Genomic DNA, 23,583 nt, shown 5'->3' with positions numbered 1-23,583 from the left:
TCATCCCAACAATACCCGGCAGTAAATCCCAAGGCCACGCCAATTCATTGCCTAGGCTCTCAGACAGATTTTAAAGTAAAAGTATAGAAAGCAGGCAGCATAAAACAGAGACATATTACTGTATTTGCTGCATAAAACTGGGTAAACAAGGTATAAACCTGGTTTTGTTTCCATGTACTATGATGTAGTTTTTCTTTCAAACATATTTCTTTAGAAATACAAAAACCAGTGAATCAAATTGGTGTAGCCCAAGTCCTTATCTAACTACATCTACATCTTTGTCTTTCCCAAGTGAAATGTCTCTTCACAAACAGCTGCTGACAACAACTGACCATCTACTGTAAAGATCCATCCGTCCCTCGTATGGTCACGCCTCTACTACTAGTACAAATGAAAGGACCCAACACACTTACTTATCCTTAAAAGTATGGGGTGAACCTGTCTGCTTGGCCAAAACATGTGGCATGATGTGCCATAGTAAAGCCACACTACACTACTACTCCATGGAAAAAGTCTTATTATTCCCCTCAATAAAAAAAAGTATGTTTACCTTCACCTTACATCACTATACCTTATCTATACAACATCATAACAACTTTTATGACTTGTAGTCAACACTTCAACAACAATACAATCTTTCCAACAATCTCCTATTAATACTTTTAGTGCTGACTGCAGTAAATCAAAGTACAAGTACTTGCCTACTTGAATATTAGAAAGTAAAGCATTACAACTATAACTTACAAGTCCCTTTTCTTTCTTCATAAATGTAGACAGCTATGGAGACATTTGATTTCAAAAATTTGATCGTTGCAGATACCATCTTTACATACATGTAGTCCTAAGGACCAAACATTTTTAAGTGCATCTTATCTGTTATCATCACCAATTTATATTAATTCGCAAAGCACTTAGCAACGGACCTATCCCTAACCTTGCCAAGACAATCACAAGTACAGGGGGTAGGAATGATTCTGTTGTTAAACTTTATATCTTAAACTTGGGAGGTGTATGTATAAATATAGACTACAAAGCAAAGACAGGTGCCAACTGTAATATTTGAGTTATCCCTTTCAGTTGGTAGGGGGTCTTCTCTGACAGCTTCCCCTTAATTTAATAACCACTTTGTATGGAGGGAAGGTGCTAGCTGTTTAACATACCAGTCTGGCCGTGTCAGGGCTCGAAATACTTTTTTCTGCATACATGCACTGGTGCAGGTAACGTTAAAAATTACCTGCACCAGACAAATTCTACCTGCACCACTCAGAATTTAGGAAGTATGGATCATACTGAAATTGTTGAGGAAGCATTGCTATTTTTTCCTTTTATACTTTATAGGTGGTAATGCAGATAATGACCATATACACCTATATACATCATACCTTTTTGTACATGTAGGTCATTTAAGTATAAAACCCAGTACATGGACCAGTGCAGGTTAGGTGCAGGTAGACACCAGAAATACCTGCACAGCTCCAATTTTACCTGCACTAACCTGCATATGCAGGTGGTATTTCGAGTCTGGCCGAGTCCACGCCACAGTGGGCCAGTCTAGACGCTCTGCTGTGAGCGAAAATAAACCCTGTCGTCTTTACATGATCCACATGGTCCCTTCGCTGGTAATGGCAGAGATATACAGGCAGGGTTCCCGGTCTGTACAGGACCTGGACGATTGTTTTCCTTGGCCCTACTGGAGGTTAGGTTTGGATAGCCTGGACGCCAGACTGTTTCCAGGTCCTTAACAGCACAGCTCCCTGATTAGCCTAGCCTGGATACCATACCCCAACCTCAAATATCTTTCCCCAACCTCAAATATCTTTCATGTTGTACTTGAGATCGGGCTGGGGTTTGGTAACCAGGCTATGATTAGCCTGGATGCCAAACTGTTTCCAGGGCCCTTACAGCCCAACTCCTCGGCTGTAGGGCCAACATAACCCCAAGGAAATTCTATAGAAGCTCCTTACACACAGTTACAGAGTTGGACCACGCACGATAGATACCATTGAGACTGGGCCAGAGGTTGGTATCCAGGCTAAGGTTTAGAGGCATGAAAATACTGGGTATATGTGCACTTTTCTAGGCTTGTACATCTAAATTGTAATTGCTGTCTGTGATTCTTCCTAAGTATTCCTATTTTGTGAAAGGTTACATATGTAAAAGTTCTATCATACACCATAATATTAATAGTTACATACAGCATTTTCTTGACATTTCAGTATCAGAAGTAAGGTTTTGCTTACAGTCTATTGTGTCTAATTCAATCCATGTTGTGTCCCAAATGTTCAGGTTAGGTGCACCTATTCCCAAACAGGAATTTTCTGCCCTGTGAAGGTCAAGTTTAGCAGCAGGCTCCATTTCCAGAAAGCCATACCTCTAATTACCACAGGGCAAATTTGTCCACACAGTAGCAGTGTACAAAATACTTTTCTGAGCCAGGTTGCACAGTATGCAACCTGGGGCAAAAACTAGGTTGCACAACTGAATTTCAAGTTGCACCACCTACAATCCACTAATTTCTGAAACAAAGGTACAATACATACATGTTTGGCTGATATGAAACGGAGCTGCCTCAGTCCATTTATTTCTTCCATGTAAATTGAGAACAAAATCGAGTTCTGAGGCTCAAAATCTAAGTTGCACCCTGTGCAACCTGAGTTTAAAAGTAAGTTGCACCAAGCAAAAAGTGGCTGCAATGTGCAAGTGTGCAAGTGGGTATTTTGCACGCTGCGGTAGGTAGGGATTTGGGAGGGTTGTGCAAAACCTTCTCCAAGTCAAAAATGTCCCAAACTCTAGATCTGTGCAGGGATACTTTTCCTCTGTAGCTCTATACTGAAAGGTTGTCACATCCACCAAGTCTACACAAATATACTCAGGGTCTTGTACTGACAGGGGATGGATGGATGGTGGAGGAGTGAGCTAAACTGGGAGGCAGGGACGGATAATTCACCCATACCTGAATAGTTCCTTCCTGGGAAACTCTGCGTCAACAAGGATCAAGGAAGTTCCTGGTCTTTAGCTTGACAAAGACAATTTGTCAAGCATTTATAAAATTGAAAAGCAAACAATTTGTCTTTGCTATTAAATACTCTTCATGATAAAATTCGTAAATATACAAATAACACAAAATTTGTAAGCCATTACTATTGTTCAATAGCAACAATGATTTTTCTTCCACAGTTTTAACAGAAGCTGTCTTTATATTTCAAGACCTAGTAAAATTTTTCTCACAGTATTGGGTCATAAGCCTCATAGTGCAGGTGAACGTGGGTTTAACTTCTCACCTTATTAAAGGTATGGATATGGACAGGTGTACTCTGATCCCAGGTACACAGGTTCAGGTGTGCTAAGTCAAGCCATATATGCCTTATGCGGGGGGTAGATATTGAGAATATGTGATCTTGCCGCACCTGGTATAACATACTTTCCTGCCCTGGCTATCGGGAGCCAAGTACACTCATTTGTAAAAATCGGGTTGTCAGGCCGCGAGCGGAGGCTACGGCTTCTAATTATAGCGTCCGACCTCCCTACCGAAGTCCAGTCCGGCTTTCTTGGTTGGTAGGGACGATCAATCATCACAGTTCATCAATTGTGTTTGCACTTTGGACAAGACTTACAACAAGGGACGGTCAGAAATATGTGGAGCTGGAGTTGACCTGTCATGCAAATACGCAATACAAATGGAGACACTAATTTTGGCCTGCAATGCTAAATCTGGCCAAAAACATTGAACAGTCATAGCAACTGTTTGAAGAATATTTACATAGTAAGCCTGAGGAATGCTCTGGTTTTAAAAATTGCACTTTATCTTATATAACAAACGCACAACAAAGTCACTGTACGACGCCTGAATATATCTTTAAGTCGGTGCAAAACATACAGGTAAGCAAGTTTTAAGAGGGCATGAGTTAATTAAGATATGGCTGAGAGTTTTAAACATTATACAGTGATAGAAATTGTTTAGAGAATAGACTAAATGATGGATTTCAATTCTTAGAGACTACTTCTGAAACATAGCAGTTCAGATGACAACAAAATTGCACTGTAAGATCACTCTATAGATCTACACCCTTCCAAGTTGTCTGTAATCTGGTTAACACCACCTCAAAATTGGCAAGTTTCAAGAAGTCATGAGATAATGCACTGATGGATTAGAGCAATTGCTGCAGGAACAAAAGAAGCCGATAAGCCAAGCAGGTAATTTTCCTGAGCCTGGTTGTCTGCCCCCCTCCCCCTGTCCTGTCAGCCCTGGTGCCAGCAAGGAGACTCCATTGTTTTCTTTGCTGGGAAAGTGAGATTCATGGGTTGGAAGGACCCCTGACAGGACGCGATTTATCACTGGCTCTCTGCCTATCTGATTTCCTACAGTTTCACTACAAGTATTCAGGCTATTTCAGTGGAAAAGAATGATTGAGAATGGACAAAATTAAGCACAATCTGTGCTCTGTGTCTGAGAAAATTGTTACATTTTTGCAACAGTTGAATCAACTTTCTGTCAGCTTTTGGCATCAGAGACAGGACACAATTTATTATCAACTGTGTAGCTCATCTCCTACTGTTTCACTCCAAGCATTTAGGCTATTCCAGTGAAAAACAAAGAGGGAAACAGTGCGTAATGGAAAATTGAATGAAACCTGTACTTTGAAGCTTTGAAATTTGAACAGTTTCTGACAGCTCTTTAATGGGTTTTGGTTCCAGAATTCTTGAGGTTTGTAAACTATTCCCAAGTTATTTCACTGAAATCTATTACAGCGGAATCCAACCAGCTCTAACCCCTAAATATGTGGTGAATCCGGGGCTTGGAAAACAGGTTATCACAGCAATGTAAAACATCTTGCAAATGTGCAAAGCTTTTGCCGTATATCTACACCAGTTTGCACCATGTTATTGGTCATGGCAGAGGAACAACATCAGACTGTAGATCTGCTAGACTCTTTTATCAATGATTTCAGTCATATCAACAAGCCATGAAGAAACAAAATCACAAAATTATGCATCCATAAATGTATTTTTTGTATCATCACCCTCTCAGGTGACCTAGTATCAGATAAATACAACATAGTCAGATTTCTTACATTATACCTGTTATGCATGTGGCTTCAACATAATATTTATGAAGCTTTGGGTGCAATTTCTGGCTTCCCAACAGTCTAACAACAGCTACTGGATCGCATTACTCTTTAGATAAAGGTTTCCATTTATATAAATCAAAACCAGGTGTGTAGATTAAGGGAATATCGGCCAATTTTCATCCAAACGCTAAGCACCGCAGAAAGAGCCGGTAGCGTGGTAGGGGGTGCGAAGTGTTGTGAGACGGTATCACGTTATATTTACATCCTATCCTTTCTTACAACAGGCCCTAGCGGCAAGGCTATCGCCTCACATGTTACTCCTTTGTGCCTTGTTGTCTCTTGGCCTCCTGTGGGTTTAGGGAACAACCCGCCATGTTTTGATTTGTGCAGTGGCCAGGGGGTTGTCTAACAACACTCAATCCTACGTTCTAAAGAAGCAGCCGACAAGGAACTCACAATCACATAAAACCAATCTGCCTTGCCCCACACTTGTGTGTGTGTATATATAGCCTTCTACTACTTAATGTAGCTGTAGTTAAGTGCTGGAATAATAAATCTACTGGAACAAGATGGCTACAGAAGAAGCATATTTATCATGTTACCTTGCATAAACATTTTTTCACTCCACAACAATACATCAGATCTAAACCTTCACCTATAAGAGCACAAATCAATGAAATGCAACACGCTTGTACCTAAGAGGCTATTTCCACATTTCATTGTGATATATCCGTACAAAAATAAGTGTGAAAAACTCGCAAACGAAATAGAAAATACCTCCTTTGGATAGTCTAACTCAATTCAGTGACACGGATTTGACAAGACAACAATGTGAAGTGCTCCAAGCACAGGAAAACCACAACATAACAACAAAACAGTTTACACCAGAAACATGGACAGCAGGAAGCTACATTCCTACATCTAAGTACTGCGCATTTAGGAGTTGTTTCTCCTTAGGACATGGGCTTTGATTAATGTTGAAAACCCATTTACTAATGTAGTATAATGGACTGCCTTATCTCTTCCTGTAGACAGTGTATCTTGCTGGAGGATCTGATAGTGATACAAACCAATAGAATCTGTTTCACACTGTAGGCAGGAGGAATTTGTCTGCTTTGGGTAGAGTTGAGATACTATCTCATTATATGTTTGTTACATTTACTGTCAAAGTCTCTAACTCAAAATCTGTGCCTCAGATGTGCTGATTCTCTTGAGAGAGAGGCAAAATGTCATCAGATTTCTGTTACATACAACTTCTGACTCCTAAGATTGTCTCAAATGTTTAAGAACTTACAGAAGAAGAGGTCCAGGAACTTTGTGGTGAGAAGATAAATTCGCAGGCTGGCTATCTCAGACTACACCTGACCTCCGCCCCTTGGATGTATAAATCCTGCTACAAATCACCTGACGTTGTCTCCCCTCCCCTCACCTCACACATTATCTGGTATCTACCATGTCTACAGACAAGGCCATTGGGCCAACTCTGCCACCTTAGCTGAACCTGGGCTCAAAATTCATATCTGCAGAAAGGTGTACTATGCACCTAACCTTCAAATTCATGTGCTCAGAAAAAAACTTTTGGGTGCACAAAATAAAATGGAGATGTTAAATTAACAACAAAAGAGCTGAAAATACTGGGAGAATGTACACTTTTGAGCACTCTTGACTGTAGATGAACCAGTACACCTAGATATTTGTGTAAGGTAACGTACCTAGGCACGCTAGTGCAGTGTACACAACATATTTGTGGCATTCAAGGGTCAGAAAATACAGCATTTGCTGTATGACTTGTTTAATTTTGAAGTTAGCTATAGAAAATCAAATTCAAGGTGTGAACGTGAAGAGGGGCAGTGAGGTTTATAGTGACATTCTCATTATAGTGACATAAGACATTCTCAGATTTGGCTCCATTTTATGTTGCACAACCAAAACATTTGCACACCTAGATTACGTGTACCTTCTTCTTTTTTTTTGGTATAATGTTAGGTGTACCAGCACACGTATATAGTATTACCAAAACTGTGTTTCCAGCCCTACCACTATCCGTTATCTCCAGACATGTCAGTTGAGCAAACCCTGGCAGCTTCCCCCCACCATGACTACCATGCAGGATGCCAGGGTTGACACTACGCACCTGCATACCCACAACACTGCAGGCTAACTAACTCTGCACACATAACCAGTATTTACTCTCCCCGCCCGACGCCCCGTGACCGCGCTACGGTTTCCCCGCGTCATTCTGCCTTTGCAAAAACATCCTGGCGGAGCGCCGACAACCACAGGTGAACGCTCGGCGCCAGGTTAATTTTACCTGACACAGGTGTGTTCCACAAGGTGTGACCTTTCTTTATACCTGAAGATCGGCAGAATTCTGGGTGTCCCTTTAGTGTAATTTTGCAGGTGAAAATTTCCCTTCATTTAATGTAATGACCTACAACAAATGAGCACTATTTTACCACATGAAAGAAGCACTCCCTAATTAGCAATGATTTTCCAAAAAGTGCTAAAAACAGCACAGATAGGTGAGAAACACTGAGGAATGTACAAAACAAAGGGACAAGAAAAGAGAAGAAAGGCCCAGCGTAGAGTTTTTCTCACTTCTTACAACCCACAACGACCACTCACATACAGCCCAGTCCAATACAAAGAACCGCCTCCAAAACTACATGCAAATCATCCAACCTAACAAATTCCTCAGACAATGCAAGATGTCATTTATGTAGATCATCTCCAGGTTGTCCTTTCAGTGGGAAGAAAATTACAGGGCTCGGTGCCTCACATGCCTGTCTTGTAAAGTTAGCTTATAAATAATACGGCACAATTATACAGTCGTACACTACAAGGTAAGATGTACTAATTGTACAGAGAAAGAATTTTACAAATGGTACTGAGGGGAAATACAGGAGGAAGTAAGCCAGTCAACTGGAAAGGTTTTCTTCCTTCACCTGTGCTTCTTTAGGTAATGAGGTATAATTAGGACCTGTGTGGTTACTAAAAGGGTCGCAACTTGATTGTGTTAAAATCTCAACATATGCTTAGCATTGACACAATTGTGATCAAAGAAAAGTTCTGGAATGTAAATTTGGTATTTTTTCTATCCAGTTAGATCTACAGTTTACAGATCAAGCAAATATGAGTTGTGAAAGAAAATAGTAGTATCAATGTAAAAAAAAATTGTAACTGACTTTGAAAAAACTTATCTTCAACTTCGAAATGACACGATGTTTGGGAATCTGATCTCCATATGTGCGTGGAGACGTTTGTTGTAACTAAATCGTGCATGCAAATTACCTCAAATACGTACATAGCTCTCTGAACCATGCCCAGAGTTCATCATAACTTGTTCCACAGTTCGCCTGGTGTCAGACAACCCAACAAGTATAGTAAATTTCTGTGCCACTTTAGTCAGAACCCCTGCTAGGCTACAAAACTGGTTTTGCCGAGTACACAAGACAAGCGGTATAATATACTATAACATTCATACCTGACCATTTTTGAACTGTTGGAAGTTCAGTATTACTTTCCTTGTCTCCCTAAATCTCAGGACACCTCCATAAAGATAAAACAATCTTCCTCTCTGTTCCATTTTTATCAAAATCTCCAGCTGGGTTACAAAACTGTTTTAGGCATGTAGGCGCATATATTTTTACTCCAAGATATTTCTGAACTGTTTGAAGTTCAACTGTAACTTTCCTAGGTTTATGGTTACGTAATGCCAGGGCAACTCAATGATATTATATTCTCCTTGTGCAGCTTATAATGATACTATTACTAATACCTTCAGCATGGCCACAAAACTGGTTCTATTGAAGGCAAGTCTGTATCATATTTGCAGCAGGCTGTTTTTATCTCTAAATGCCTGCAGCTATCTCCCCGACCATCAGCTAATAGCGAGTGTTCACCCCTGGTGAGGCGGTTTAGCACCCTGGTATCAGCAGGGCCTGTAGACTGATATGTGAGGCAAACTTGTGATAAGTCCGGCAGGTAAACAGGAACAACAAAAAAAAAAAAAGCTCCTTGGGAACAACAAAGGGTGGAAACGGGCAAGTTTGGGGCACAGAATCTACAAATCCTGCACGGCTACGATCTTAAACAAACTGTCTGCCAGGGGGAAAAATGTGCGGACGGGAACGATTAGCGTACGATGGAGATGGAGTAAGTGCGATGTCAGAGAAATGAGGTGTTGGGGACAAAATCCAGCTTCCCAAAAGACAATAGCAGCTCGTCTAGTCCTTTAACTGTTTCTAGGTCAGACAAAAATTAACACAAATGCTTTATAGTCACTTGTCTACATTTTTCACCATTGTTATCTATACCAAATTACTTTATTTTATGTATGTTTGCTATATTTTCTGTATGTTTCATGTTGCAATTAGCCCTCGGGCAAGAACTTGCAAATAAACTTCACTTTATGGTACATGTATCCTGTATAGTCTTGAGAAAATCACCTTTTTTGTCAAGCTTCACTTTAGTGACTTCATAATAACGGGGGATTTTTTTACAGATCAAAAGATATCGGAACCGACTGAAGAATAGCGCCACACCTTCCGAAAAATCCAATCAGCCCGAGGGCGGTATCACCATGAATGGAAGATGTCCCTAATAGGGGCGACGGCACTCTTTGTTTTAGGCGTAATTACACGTTTCAAATACTACGTTTTCCAGAGGCCTTCTTGCCCCATGCCTCTGTAAATGTGAATGTTGGCAACAAGCAGACTCTCTGTGAGGTCCCGTGGGGTACTGGTCACCAACATGGACCCTGTAACCCCTACAAGGCTGGATCTATAATGTAGGTAAAATATATTTGCCAAGGACCCACTGACAATTTGTTGTTACAGCCAAGCTTTCCCAAATAGCACCCAAGTGCTGGGAGCATGCCACAGTTCTCGGGGCCCCCTTGCAGCGGAACTAGGGCTTAATAATGGAATGTGCCATCGACCGGTGTCGTAGCATGCTCACTCGAGGGGCTGTAGCCAGGGTTCTAGCTAGAGCATTTTAGCGTAGTGGGCCACTACGCTAAAATTTCTGACCACTACGCTAAAGTAAGGCCCACTACGCTCATTTTTAACTAGTGTAGTGGTGCTTTGCTATCATTTACTTGTTCAACAATGTCTAATCAATATCTAAACAATGAAAAATGATTATATGCCATTCAAAACTGACTGTGATGTTAACAGAATACCAACTTTTAACTCAACATTATCAAAATCTCACCGTGGAGGGGCCAAGACCCCCCTTCCACACCAATCTCCTGATTGGTCACTTCGTTACCATGCCATTCCCACTACGCTAAAATAAAATCCTGGCTAGAACCCTGGTAGCCATAGAAATAAGAGCTCGATCTGACATTATTTGCACACAAGGGTGACGCATACAGTCTCAAACACCGGGGCCGTGCAGCCGAATCGCCACGCACCACTCAAACAAACGTGACCCACGTTAAAAGATCTCCCGTCGCCTAAACTTCTAATGACTTCGGTAATAGTTACAGACATATGTTTGGTTTTGTGGACACTGTTTTCTCTCGCTTTCTTCAGCATGGCAGCTTGCTTCACCACCAGACTTCAAACCCTTTACCCTCCACATTCCCTCTGTCCTACGAATGACAGCAGAGGTTGAAATGCAAAACAAGAAGGAATGTAAATCCATTGTGGAGCCTGACACCTATTGTACTCCCTTGCTGCAAGCCTTCTACAAATAGAATTAGGGAATGGTCAACCCACCACTGAGTTATTCTGTGGTACTGTATTTCACCATTAGCATACACACAAAAGTGAATAAACACCGCCGCCGATTATCATCCGCTAAGTCCACTCCTCGCTCCTAGATACCAACTGGCTGGGAATGACCTTTGGGCAAATTAGAGAAGCAATTTCCAAGACCTTGCTACAACAAGTCCAACCTGTGTGAACTGCTTGCTCCTAAATACAATGATCCCAGCTCTCCTTTGATCTTGAAAATTACAGGCCGAACAGCTTGGCCTAGCATGTAACAATGGGTTCTGTTGCATATTCTGCCATTGTTTGCTAAATAATAGCCGACCAACTGCAGTAAACACCGCGTGTTTATGCGTGGCAACTGTTTGAACCATCGAGTCGGCACCCGTGTCCGTTTGGCCACGAAAAAGCGCAAGCCGATGCCACGTTTTCATCATCAGGGGGACGTGGTTTGAAGAGAATTCATGCACTTAGCACACGTCATGTGTGAGGCGGCTGAAAGACCCGGGGACTAGACTTGGCACTGTTTGCTGTGGAAATGGAGCATTTCCAATCCCGGTGGTGTGACCTAGCACTGCTACAGGCATGTCTGCCTCGACAATACTGGCAAACAGTAATCCACAAATCCTAAAAGAGAAAACCTGCCCTCCCCTAATACCCCTCAAACACACCTGGAAGGGAAACTCGATACGGTGAGTGTAATCTGATGCCGTAGCCTTACCTGGACGATGCAGTGTCCAACATCCTCGTCCTCTAACACTGTGGCGTTGTAAAACGTCGGGTTGAAGATCGGTTCGTTGTCGTTGAAATCCAAAAGTGTAACGGTGACTTGGATGGTCGTAGACATTGCCGGCGTGCCGTGGTCGGTCGCGTCGATGGTAATCCGAGGGGAAGGGTCGATCTCGCGATCCACGATCGCCCTGGTCGTGATCAAACCGCTCGCAGGATCCACAGTGAACCAATCCGAGCGGGTTCCCGGCGTTGACAGGATGGAAAACGTGATCTCCGCATTCACACCGATGTCTCGGTCTCGAGCTGTTAACTGGAAGACGGATGTTCCGATGGGAGCTGCTTCGGATAGGGACGGTGCGTAGGATCCGACAAACTCCGGGGCGTTATCGTTGATATCTGTTACTTGTAGATTGATAGTTCTGTCTACTGTTAACGGTGGTGCGCCCGAATCTTGGGCGATGACCCTGATTTGATAGTTTGGTACAACCTCGCGATCCAGCGGTCTTGCGACAACCACCAAGTAGATGATGTTGTCTTGGGTGGTCAGTCCGAATCGGCCGTCCCCGCCTTCTAGCGTCACGTTAACATTGACATTCTCACCGTTGTCGGAGTCCGATACAGATATTCTCGCCACAAAGTCCCCAGGTTCTGCCCCTTCCGAGACAGAAGCCGACTGATTCTCGTTCAGGAAGGTGATATCGATGGTTGGAAGGTTGTCGTTAACATCGAGGACATTAACTGACACGAATGCTGTAGTCCTTTCCGGCTGTGTTCCGTTATCTCGCGCATAAACGATCAACTCGTGAACGGATCGGTCCTCGAAATCCAACGGCTTGTTGACCGAGATGACACCCGTTTCCGAGTTGATCGCGAAGAACTCTTCCGTATCGCTCTGTCGCCTGTCGATGCCATAGATGATGACTCCGTTTTGGCCCTCGTCTTGGTCGGATGCGGTGACATCGAGCACGCTCGTGCCTACAGTGGCGTTTTCTAGGACTTCTGCGGAATATCTACTTTGCGTAAAGATGGGTTGGTTGTCGTTGACATCCCCTACAGTAACTCTAACAGTTGTGCTTCCAGATCTAGGAGGAGTGCCACCATCGTAGGCGTAGATAATCAAATTATATTCTGGAGTGGTCTCTTTGTCCAGGGGATTGCTGACGACAAGTTCTGGGTACAGAACGCCGTCCCCTCCCCTTCTAGCGTCCAACCTGAAGGCATTACCGATGTTGCCAGAGTTGATTTCGTACCTCTGGACGCCCAAGACGCCCGCATCCGCGTCTTGGGCCGAGTCAATGTTCCTTTTGACGCCGACCGGTGTTGATTCTGAGAGTTCTAACTGGTACAGGCTCTGCGGAAAGATAGGGTTGTTGTCGTTCCTATCTAACACCTGTACTTTAACAGTCACGACCTGTCCCTGCGACGTACTCACGGCAAGGAGTTCGTAAAAGTCTCTAGTCTCCCTGTCTAAGCTTATCCCGCTCCTTATGACCCCCGTGTGTTCATCTATGCTAAGATGTTGGAGTAGCTGAGTGTCGCTAGGGTCCGGGGACAGGTAGAAAGGGCCGGTTATGCCCGACGCCTCTACTATGTTACCGATGTACGTACCCACAGCTTGTCCTTCTTCCGTTTGGAAGGTAGCTTCATGAGACTGGCTGTTGGCGGGGTGTAGAAGGAGGAATAAACAGGCTAGGAGCGTCCATGGTGGGACCATGTCGGTCCGAGAGTTCCGCCGGCTCATAGCGCACCACGCGGCGGTGTCAGCACCACCCTGCGACCGCCGGCGTCACAACCGCGGCTCGGTGCAGCTCGCACGCTTCACGACGGTACGTTCCCCGGGCAGGATCGCCCCTCATCGCCGCCGAGCGGGAGCCAGCGTGTCCCCTAGGACTCCCGTACGGCTGGCAGCGCAAGTCTAGCCCGACAGGACAGGATAGTAGCCCGGTGATCGGGAGAAAGCCGAGCTTGTGTGTACGATGTGTTGGTTCCTACCACCGGTCGGTAACAGTCGTGGCGTCCCCTGCAACCAGAGATCCAGGCACGATACGCGCGATTCCAGCGCTGTTGGCACAGTTTTCCTGTCGAAATATCCTCACAGAATCCTTTCAGAGGTGTCTGTACAGCCTTTAAGATCCGTGGGGCTTGAAAAACGAGTAAAATCCGTAGAAGAAATCTCGGTCGCCACTTGAGGTTCCGAACGCGACCTCCCCACAAAAGTTTTGAGCATGGAGGCGCCTCGCAGGGGGTCCTCACGTGACCTACCGGACTGGTAGTGAGAATTTGCGCCGCGCACTATAAAAACCGCAAACGGTTCCTCACAGGTGAAAACGGGGTGGAAAACACCGGAATTGTCTCAGGAAAAGACCCAGGGGAGTTTAGGGATACCCTTTTCATCAACCCGAACAACTTTTGTGATGGTAAAAATTACAAGGTAGACTTGTGAAAACTGGTAAGATATGCATTTGAATGGCCCCGTCGGCCCGACTACTTGAAAGGTGGCATTATGTTACCTGGATTTGAAAAGACGGGCGGCGGCCAAACAAAGGACCGGGCCTGCCGCCAGGTACTTGAGAAACGGTGTTCATGACTATTTAACATGTCCGCCGTTTTAAATCGCCGACTAGCGCTGGGGAGGTGTCATGCCAGGACAAATGAATAGGCTCTGATAATGATTCAGGTAATACATGAAAATGGCGAGACAGTGACTGAAATTGTACTAGTCTTTCTTTCTTTCGACTTTGACGTTGACAGCTTTTGTTTTCTGGTATCAGCTGGCTATATTTGTCTGTATTGACACCTTTTTTTTCGACAAAGGAAAGCTTTGCGGCGGTTAGATCTACAGCTTTCAAATTTGTCTGAGATTTTCGCATTGCCTATTTCAAACAGGACAAACTCATAGTTCTGTCTTCAATTTTTTGTTGTTGTTGTGATTAGCACTCTCAAATTTATTGTCATAAATGTCATATAACCTTCACTGTTACTGTCAAACAAACAGTTTGAATTTCCAAGGACGTTATATATTGACTTTTTTAAAGTGAACTTTTGTGACCTTTTGACACCGTCTCTTGTAGAAGATCCTTTCCTCTAAGATTTGAATGAAAATACATCGAAAAAGTACGCAAGCGAAACCATCTTGATAAATTCGAATATTCAGACCAATGAGTTTTTTAACCTCCTTGTTCAGACCTTGAAACCGCACACAAGAAAACGTGCCAAAAACATCCGAGCGTTTATATTTAACATCCGGGGGAAAACTTGTGATGGCGGAAAGTTCACAGATGTGTTTTAATCACGTCGTAATTTCTCGTTAAATCAAAAGCGAACCGCGAAACTCTTTCCGCCTCGAGTTGTAAGAAATACCAGGTAAAATCGTCGAGGTTAGAAAAAAATTTCCTTGTCGGGTTTTATGAGTCCTGAATCACTCTTCAGTAACCGGTAACTCACCGTGAAATGCGAGCAGCACTATCTGACATCGAATCAGAAAACGATCGGATCCTCGGTGCCGGGGGATTTCACAGCCCTGTCAAGAAGATTCGTCACAGAAAAAAAAACACATCTGAAAGAGTCCTGAAACGAAATGGTGGAATTGTACGTTTCACAGATCTTAGAAATTCCCTAAGATTCAAGGGTCCTTCGTAAGTTTAACCTCCTTGTTCTAGTAAGACGGAACGACAAAGTTAAGGGGGGTTTCAAAGTCATGTCAAGAAGATAAGTCACAGAACATCTGAAACGAAATCGTGGAATTGTACGTTTCACAGATCTTAGAAATTCTAAACTGGACGGAACGACAAAGTTAAGGAAACTGGACATCAGAGAATTCTTGGAACTTGCGGCACGAGAAACGCGCGAGTTTATCAACAAGACTCGGCGCAGTTTTGTTTCACAGTTTAATTCGACCTCCTGATGCCGGTTATAGGGAGGGAATCAATTCTCTGCGCCGGCGACATGCCGGGAGAATGTGCCTGTGGTTGATAACAAGGGCTGGCGCCAAGTGCCGCAGGACACGGGCTTTTAGTCTTCAAGCAGAGGTGTCGTGATAGATTTAAAGTCCGGTTTTGTGAAGGGTGCTGGAACAGACTATAATCTATAACGACACCTCTGCTAGAATGTAAGATTAACCTCCTTGGTGTATCCTTGGTGTACTCGTTTGATCGTTTCAAGGAGGTTTTATGAAGTTTTAAAAAGCCAAAGTTGCGAAAATGCAAGTGTAAAGGCTCCTAGTTGCATACCATTTTCTTCGCCAAGATGTGAAAAAGGTACAAAAAATGTAAAAACTTCAGTACTAGATGTGTTTCGTAAATATTCTACATTTTTCCTGAGTCTCAAATATCGGCGACCTTCACCGTTATCCAACCACCAGTCTCCAGTTGAAAGTTTGAAGGACCTTTGACCGAGTTGAAGGAGCGCTCTCACCCAGGCTCTCACCTGTTACTACAACAGAGCACTGCTGTAGCCACCTAGCGGCGATGCGCGGAGGTACAGCTACACATAAAACACAAATACTCCCAATGATCTATATATAACCCAAACCGGCTCAAATATGATCCTTTTGATATAAAAAAATGAAAGAAAAAAATTAACGACAACTTTTACAGCAAAAAGTTGCAAACTGGCTGGCCCCGAATTTATCTAAAACTCCATCAAACCAAGGACGTTCTTGATCAAACCGTTCTGTGTATCGAGGCGTGCCTGAATAAAGGTATGCGGAACCAAAACAGACAGGCAATAGCTTAAATCACCATGAAATAAATCTGCATCTGCAAAACTAACAAGCTGTGCCTGTCTCGGAAAGCCAGTGTTTACTTGTTGTGGGTTCGCGTTCGCGCTTGTAGCCTAAATAAACAATAAACAAACAACAAAAACAAAACATGTCGTGGGATTTATAGGTTTTGTTTGGCGATCGGTATTTGTTGTTGTTTTATTTGGTATGATATATTTGAGTCTCTAGATTTGCAATGGGTGTTGTCAGTTGTCAATACACACTGCGAACGGTGATCATCTAGTGGGGAGGGTCTATCCAATCCTTGGTCTATCTGAACAGCATGCTGTGTGGCGATCCCCATCTTCTTTGGTTGCTGAAAAAAAAGAGTAAAATTTGGCTAAATATGGAGTGTATACTGAATACTTTGCAAGGGGCCCTAGTGGGTCGTAGATACAAAAGGCAACGTATAGTCCATCGTTGCATATCATGACGTTGTGTCAAATGAAATCACGGAGTGGATATCTGAAGACATATAAGAATTTTCAGGCAAATAGCTAATTCCATCGGAACTATTTATCATCTATAGTCGTATTGTTCCTTTTTTTCAGCGAATCGAGGATGAGTCTTGTAGAGACTTGCTATTAACTTTTCGACACGAACTTTCAAAAGACTCCGAGCTTGAAAATAAATCAGGAATCAGAGGAAGCCAATAAACAGAATAAATACACATCTCTTCGCTCCACCAGCTCGCCCCCTGTCGTCACCTGTACAAATGAACCTGGCGGAAAGAACAACACACTCTCAATTATTTTCACTTCCTTTCCGATTAACTTCCGATTAACTTAATCCAGGGGCAACCGTCCATGCTCAACCTGTTCTTCTTCCGAATAAGATACAATTTCTTCTGAACAAAATGTCTTTTCCTTGTTTTCTACATACTAGCGTACGCCATTCCATATCTACCTGTACATTCATTTCCAATACATTCTTTGCCCTAGCGGCTCTTTTGTTCTAGAGAGTTCTAAGGTTGCCGCATTGAAATTAATCTGCAATCGGAGGTTTGGTTTTCGGTTGTTTTTGTTGTTGTTGTTGTACTTTGTACTTTATTATGTGTATTCTAGAGGGCCGCTGAGTGAAAAACACTTCTGAAACGTTGGCTTTTGAAAACGAAATAAAATCTATAAATTTTACAATAGACCTTATTCAGAGCACACGATCGAATGTCCGGAAATATTCATGAAGAAGACCCAGTATCTGTTACGACTATGGTACAGTCACGTTTCCCAACCGTAGGGACGAAAAATAAAAGCATTTATCAAGGAATATACGTATATGCACAAATTATGGTAATGACTAACCCTTTTCTACGTTCTGTGTGTTTTGTTGACCTTACATCATACTTTTCGTTCCCGAAGACTACCCGGTTGGGCCCTGATTTGGAAACGTGTGCGTAGCATTACCGTACGGCCTTCAATATTGTTTTGAATTTGTCCCTCCAGGCCTTTTTATCTCAAGTTCAAGTGTACGAACGTTTTATGTCACCCTGTCACCACTCTCGACATTCCTCCCGACTCCTGGGGTTCGCTATCGAACGTTACCGTGCTGTAGAGACATCCAAACCGCCAGATTCGGCCTTCATTTTGGAGCTGCTGACAGAGGTGGGGGTCAAGATTATAGTGATGAATGAAATCTCTGTTAGGCTTCGTATCATGTTAGAATAACCAAGGTACACGGTACCGTACTATAGAGACACACGAACGTTAACCGCCAGATTCGGCCTTCATTTTGGAGCTGCTGACAGAGGTGGGGGTCAAGATTATAGTGATGAATGAAGTCTTTGTTAGTGTTCGAGGTCGGCTAGAATTCATAGCAAACGTGCTTCGTATCAATGTTGAAACGATGAGATATCATATATATAATAATAATAATCTTTATTGCAAATTCATGCCCGAGGGCTAATTGCATACAAAGTAAAGTAGTAGTGGTATACATAAACATAATTAACAAAGAAGGGAAATGATATTCATAGATAAATCAAAAGGGAAATATATATATATAGAGAGAGAGAGGGTGTGTGTGTGTGTGAGGTGATATTGTAAATTAGCCCTTTGTAATGCATAAGAAATTCAAGTCGATATGGATGATAACGTTACATGCACATGTATTGATTTCGAGAAATTAAAGCCGATCCCTTCATTTAGATTAATGCTTTGCGAGGTGGCAGTTGAGCGTAGAATAACTCCGATTCGATTTTGCTTTAAAGACAATATTGTGGTTTAGCCATATTTATAACGTACGAAAAACGGCAATAATACAAAATGTACATTATTTTCAGATTCGCTTCATTCTGGTTCAATTCAATATAGTGCCTTTATTAGTCATTGCCATGTGAATGATTGATATAGAATTGGATGTACATTTTCATGGGTAAAGAATTTTATCTGAAAATGCAGAATCGCTCTGGAATAGAGTACGACTAATACACATTTTTTACGTTTTAACGATTTTCAAAGTGTGTGTTTTCAGCCCGTGTGTCTTTAAATAAGTGCGATATCAGGTTACTTGGTCGTGATTAGGTACAGAATCTCCGATTATTTATAACCAGTTGTGGCAATAAGCGATCACTCAATCCCCGACAGAAAGTCATTAAGGGAAAATTCCAAGAATCCAGTCATCCGACGATATTCGATCCAAAATACGTCTCGCTTGTAGCTCTGCGTTGGTGGGAGGAATCCCGGCCTTAAAAGACAACAGGTCTTATTTTTTGTAGATTCATTGGGTAGCTGACAAAACAGTTGTGAAATTGGCGAAAGACAGTGACTTATTTGTCTTATACTCTCCAAGCAGAGGTTTGGATCCAGCTGGGTTTTTTTACGTGTTTTAGGCGTTTTTTTGGAGGGGGGCTTTCTACTTTGTGCCGCGAGACATAAAACAAGTCAAAAACAGCTGTAGCCAAACCTCTGCTTGGAGAGAATTGTCCTATGACTCGGTCACACAGCCTACCATGTCCTCCTGGCCGTCTCCAGACCAGGGTTAGCTGACAGAAAAAAGACATGAAAAACTTTCAAAAAGGTCACGATTTCCCCCATCGACCTCTGCTTGGCCAGAGTACTCCCAAGCCAGCACCGATCTTATTTGGGGCATGGTCGGGGCAGAGTCGTGAAGAGGACTTGGCCACAGTGTGCGTCAGCGGTTTAGCCCTACTCCTTTAGCAAATTAATTTCTCTGCCATTCATCCGTTCATCTTATCCATTTCGAGTCATCCGTTTGTACATTTTTACAGCTACCAATGACGTGTAGCGGAGACCACATTCTCTCATTTTTGTGTCTCTGACATCGCGGTGAGTTTTTGTCCGAGTCGTCCATGGATCCATCTGTTGTTGGTCCCTCCCTGCGGTGGGGTTAAGGAACCGTGAGCCCAGCTCCCATCAAATCCGCATTCAGAGGCCGGACATTAATGGAGATATATGGATGGGGACTGCTATTATCCAGTGGCAGGGGCAGAGATACTTTATGTTAAATAAAAATGTTGTAGGTTTTATTAAAATAGCCCCTTGTTCCATTGGTCGCCATTGTAATATTGGTCCATTGGTCGCCATTTTACTAAATACTGTTACGGTTGCAGTTAAATCTGCAGCAAAAAGTTGAAAATAAATGTAACTGTGTATGAATGAATGATTCTGTGTATTTGTGGTTTTGGTCCAGTCAAGTGAAGTCAAAGCCTTTATCTCAAGTCTCGATGACTTGTTCATGAACCATATGAATTCAGAGCCAAGCACACCAGGTCACATCTACACTTCTCAATTCGTGTGTTGGGTTCTTTAATTCAATGTGCAGACTGATTTGAAGCTCGAACTACAGTCCTTTCCAATTGTGAATAAGAAGTAGATCTACAACTTATCGCCACGGGAACTCTACATAAATACTCTATTAGCCACGGGCGACACAGGGAGGGGTGTAGTTATTCTTCTATCAATGTGTGTGATACCAAGGGCTTCTATATAATGCCCTTAGTTATAACGGTAGGGGTTGTAAGGCCCCATTGAAAAGTGAATGATTTGCATAAACGCTGTTTACATAAATACATGCGTTGGAGATTTCAGTTCGAAGAAAACGTCGAATGTTTTCAGAAGAGCAAATAAAGGAACCGGTGTCATGACGGACATCTGTCTTGTTTTGTATCTTGGGTGACTCACTTGGAAGCGGTATCCATGGCGACCGTCTCTCTTGGTGAGAGAATCAGCTCATGAAAAAGACAACAAAAACGACATTATCTCCCTCTATCACAGTATTTATCATAGATTTTTTGTGATCACCATCAGATTTCTCTTGGCCAAATTAAAAAGTAGTAAGTTGGGAAATGTGCAAAACGGGATGAACGTTTAATCATTGATTGAAAATATCTGAGGTTATGAAACGACTTCAATGTCTCGATCTTAGCAATCTATTTGAAGACATCTTAGCAATCTATTTGAAGACATTTATTCTATCATCATTATCATCATCTGTCATCCCTTAGTAGTGGGCATAAGAAAGAAGACAAAACTAGTGCGTGTGAACAGAAAGCTGACAGACGACTTTGGCTCGTGTGAACTGGCCCTAGTTTTTTCGCTAATAATCGGAGCAGATGTGACAGAATAATTGATTTTTTTTTCTCCGGACGTTTCTTTGTGTCCAGCGAAGCGCGCCCGGTCGCCATGTGGGCGATTTGCTGCGAACAGGCCGGTCATTTCTGGGGTCAGTAGGGAGCATTGTGCGAGGGGTCACTACGGACAATACTCACAGTGGACGGGGTATAAGATATAGTACTGAATACAGTCATACTGACTGCATGAAGTTTATCAATTCGGTGGGGCTGTGCATTATATCGAACATCGGTCACTTCCAATTTGGAAAGTCATCTTCAATACATTTAGTCCTCTCCAAGCAGAGGTTGGATTGTGACCCCCTCTGACTTGTACCAACACCCCCTGTTTGTAGAGTAAGGTAGAGGGCTGTCAGAGAAGCAAATTCATCGCCAATATTTGCTTGGAGAGTAGGCAGCAGACTGGTCATTTCTGGGGTCAGTAGGGAGCATTGTGCGAGGGGTCACTCAGGACAATACCCGCAAGTTTATGAATTCGGTGGAGCTGTGTATTATATTGAACACCGGTCACTTTGTATTTAGAAAGCCATCTTGAACACATTTAGTCCTCTCCAAGCAAAGGTTTGGTGGAATGATCGCGACTTTCTTCAGACTATAAAGGTAGACATGGTAGAGGGCTGTCAGAGAAACTTTGAGAAAACTTAAGGAAATCCATTGCCAATGTCTGCTTGAAAATTGGACAAGAGTCTGACCATTTACTGGGGACCTATACGTACCATTGTTTGAGGGGTCATTACGGACAATACTCACAGTGGACCGGATATAAGATATACTACTGCATACACTTATACTGGCGGCGGGTAGTCCATTATCAGAACTGTGTATTGAACACCCGTCACCTTGGATTTGGAAAGTTATTTGAGCACCTTCTTGAGCCCTTTCTATTTAAGCAAAGGCTGGGTGTTGCTGTGATGTTTTTATGACTTGTCCTGTTTTTTTCTAACACCCACAGTTACATGGATAGCTAGGTAGAGGACTATCAGAAAAGCTGAAAATTGAAAGCTTTACGAAATCTCATCTGGCAACAGACTGGTCAGTGCAGGGACCAATTTACGTCCCATTGTGTGAGGGGTCACTACGGACAATACCCATCCTAGACAGGGTTATAAGATCTAGTACTGCATATACTCATACTGGCGGCGTGTAGTCTATTAACATAATGTAGCTATGAATAATAAGCAGTACATGTGATAAGTAATGTGAATGTGCGAATGAACATTGTACAATGTATGGCGATAGTGTAAAGGCAGATAATCATATAGCCTACATTTTAATAGATCTACAAAATATCATCGATATCAGTATATGAGTTACGTATACCTATTGCGTAGGATTATTTGGTCTCGCTTTTAGGGTATTGAACATTGTTAGTTTTACATTTGGAGAATCATCGATCAAAATATTTTGTACTCTCGATACAGAGGTTGGACAGGAAGCTGCGATCTTTTTGACTTCCTCTTTGAGTATACTCACACCCTCTCTGCTAGGAGAAAATTAGGATTTACAGACAAGCAGAAACCTTCGCGAAATATACCAACATCAGCTTGGATATATGGCAACGGGTCATTTGGGGGGTCATCACCCATTGTGCTAGGGGTCAATTCGGACAATACCCATCCTGGACAGGGTTATAAGATATAGTACTGCATACACTCGTACTGACTGTGGGTAGTTTATTAACGGTATGGAACCATGTGTATATAGAACAACGGTCACTTAAAACTTAGAAAGCAATCTTCAACACTTTAAATGCCATTAAGGCCACCATGATGGAAGCCATACATTTCAATGGGGTCACATGTGTGGCCTGTTGGCTTGCGTTAGTGAGTCATTCTGAGCAGATTGGGGGTGGGGGTAAAGCAGAGGTCCGAGGCGGGCAAAAATCTTCCTCGGCAAACTCCCTTTCCCGCCGTTAGTAATAGAGAACGCTATCCTATTTGAAACTAGCAATCAGCGCACAGGACACAAAAGACACCAAGCTACCAACACATAAAAGAGAATAGTCGTGCATGATTTGTGTACATTTCTACATCTCGCTTCCACAAACGGCCGGGCCCGGTTTGAAATTGTGAGTTTAGCCTTATATTAAACTGCTGTGGTGTGTTCCAGCTTCAAAGGTAATCTCCAAGCAGATCTTGCTGTGGAGCGTGGCCAATGAAACTCCTCTGCCGGTCAAACTCCTTATCCTTATGACACTATCTTTAATATGCCACAGCAAGATCTGCTTGGAGATTACTTCAAAGAGACTCCGATGTTGTCCGGAATTGTTTTGAAACTGCTGTCGGGATTATCCGAGTTAATCCCACCAACAGGCTAGTCATCAGCAGCGGGGAGACGGGGATCAAGGCGGCTTCCTTTTCTCTTCCTGGTCAGAGAACAGAGGACAGAGTAACAAAGAACACATGACACTTTGTGATGATGTGCAGTAGGTACAATGTTTCACGTAACGAGTTATTCACATTCCTCGAATCAAGTACAACAGATTTTAAGAAACTCAATGCTACAGACAGATTTGATTATATATTCAGATGTAACAACTCTGACAACGCTAAAATAGGTAAATATATAAAAGACTGCTTTGTCATAAGAAAAAATGCCGAAACCCATAATTAGCCCCACTCGATTGTAGTACAATGCCAATGGTTTAGGCTAGCTCTTATTGTTCTAGAAATTAGGATGTCAAATTTCATTCTATATTCATAATTTGCATATGTACCA

The 23,583-nt window shown here is 42.7% G+C and overlaps 1 protein-coding gene across 1 annotated transcript in view; it reads right to left on the bottom strand.

Moving 5' to 3' along the window:
* The window catches only part of LOC118408180 (protein dachsous-like), a 44,831-nt gene extending 30,638 nt beyond the window's left edge, over positions 1 to 14,193 (bottom strand). Inside the window, exon 1 of the mRNA XM_035808815.1 lies at positions 11,508 to 14,193. Coding sequence (XP_035664708.1) covers positions 11,508 to 13,259 — 1,752 coding nt within the window. The 5' untranslated portion in view covers positions 13,260 to 14,193. The remainder of the gene's footprint in view (positions 1 to 11,507) is intronic.
* Between the last annotated feature and the right edge of the window lie 9,390 nt (positions 14,194 to 23,583).

This window comes from Branchiostoma floridae, unplaced genomic scaffold (assembly GCF_000003815.2).
Source record: "Branchiostoma floridae strain S238N-H82 unplaced genomic scaffold, Bfl_VNyyK Sc7u5tJ_1560, whole genome shotgun sequence".
Lineage (NCBI taxonomy): Eukaryota > Metazoa > Chordata > Leptocardii > Amphioxiformes > Branchiostomatidae > Branchiostoma > Branchiostoma floridae.
Note: the sequence above shows the minus strand (reverse complement) of the source record. Positions and strands in the feature narration are given on the sequence as shown.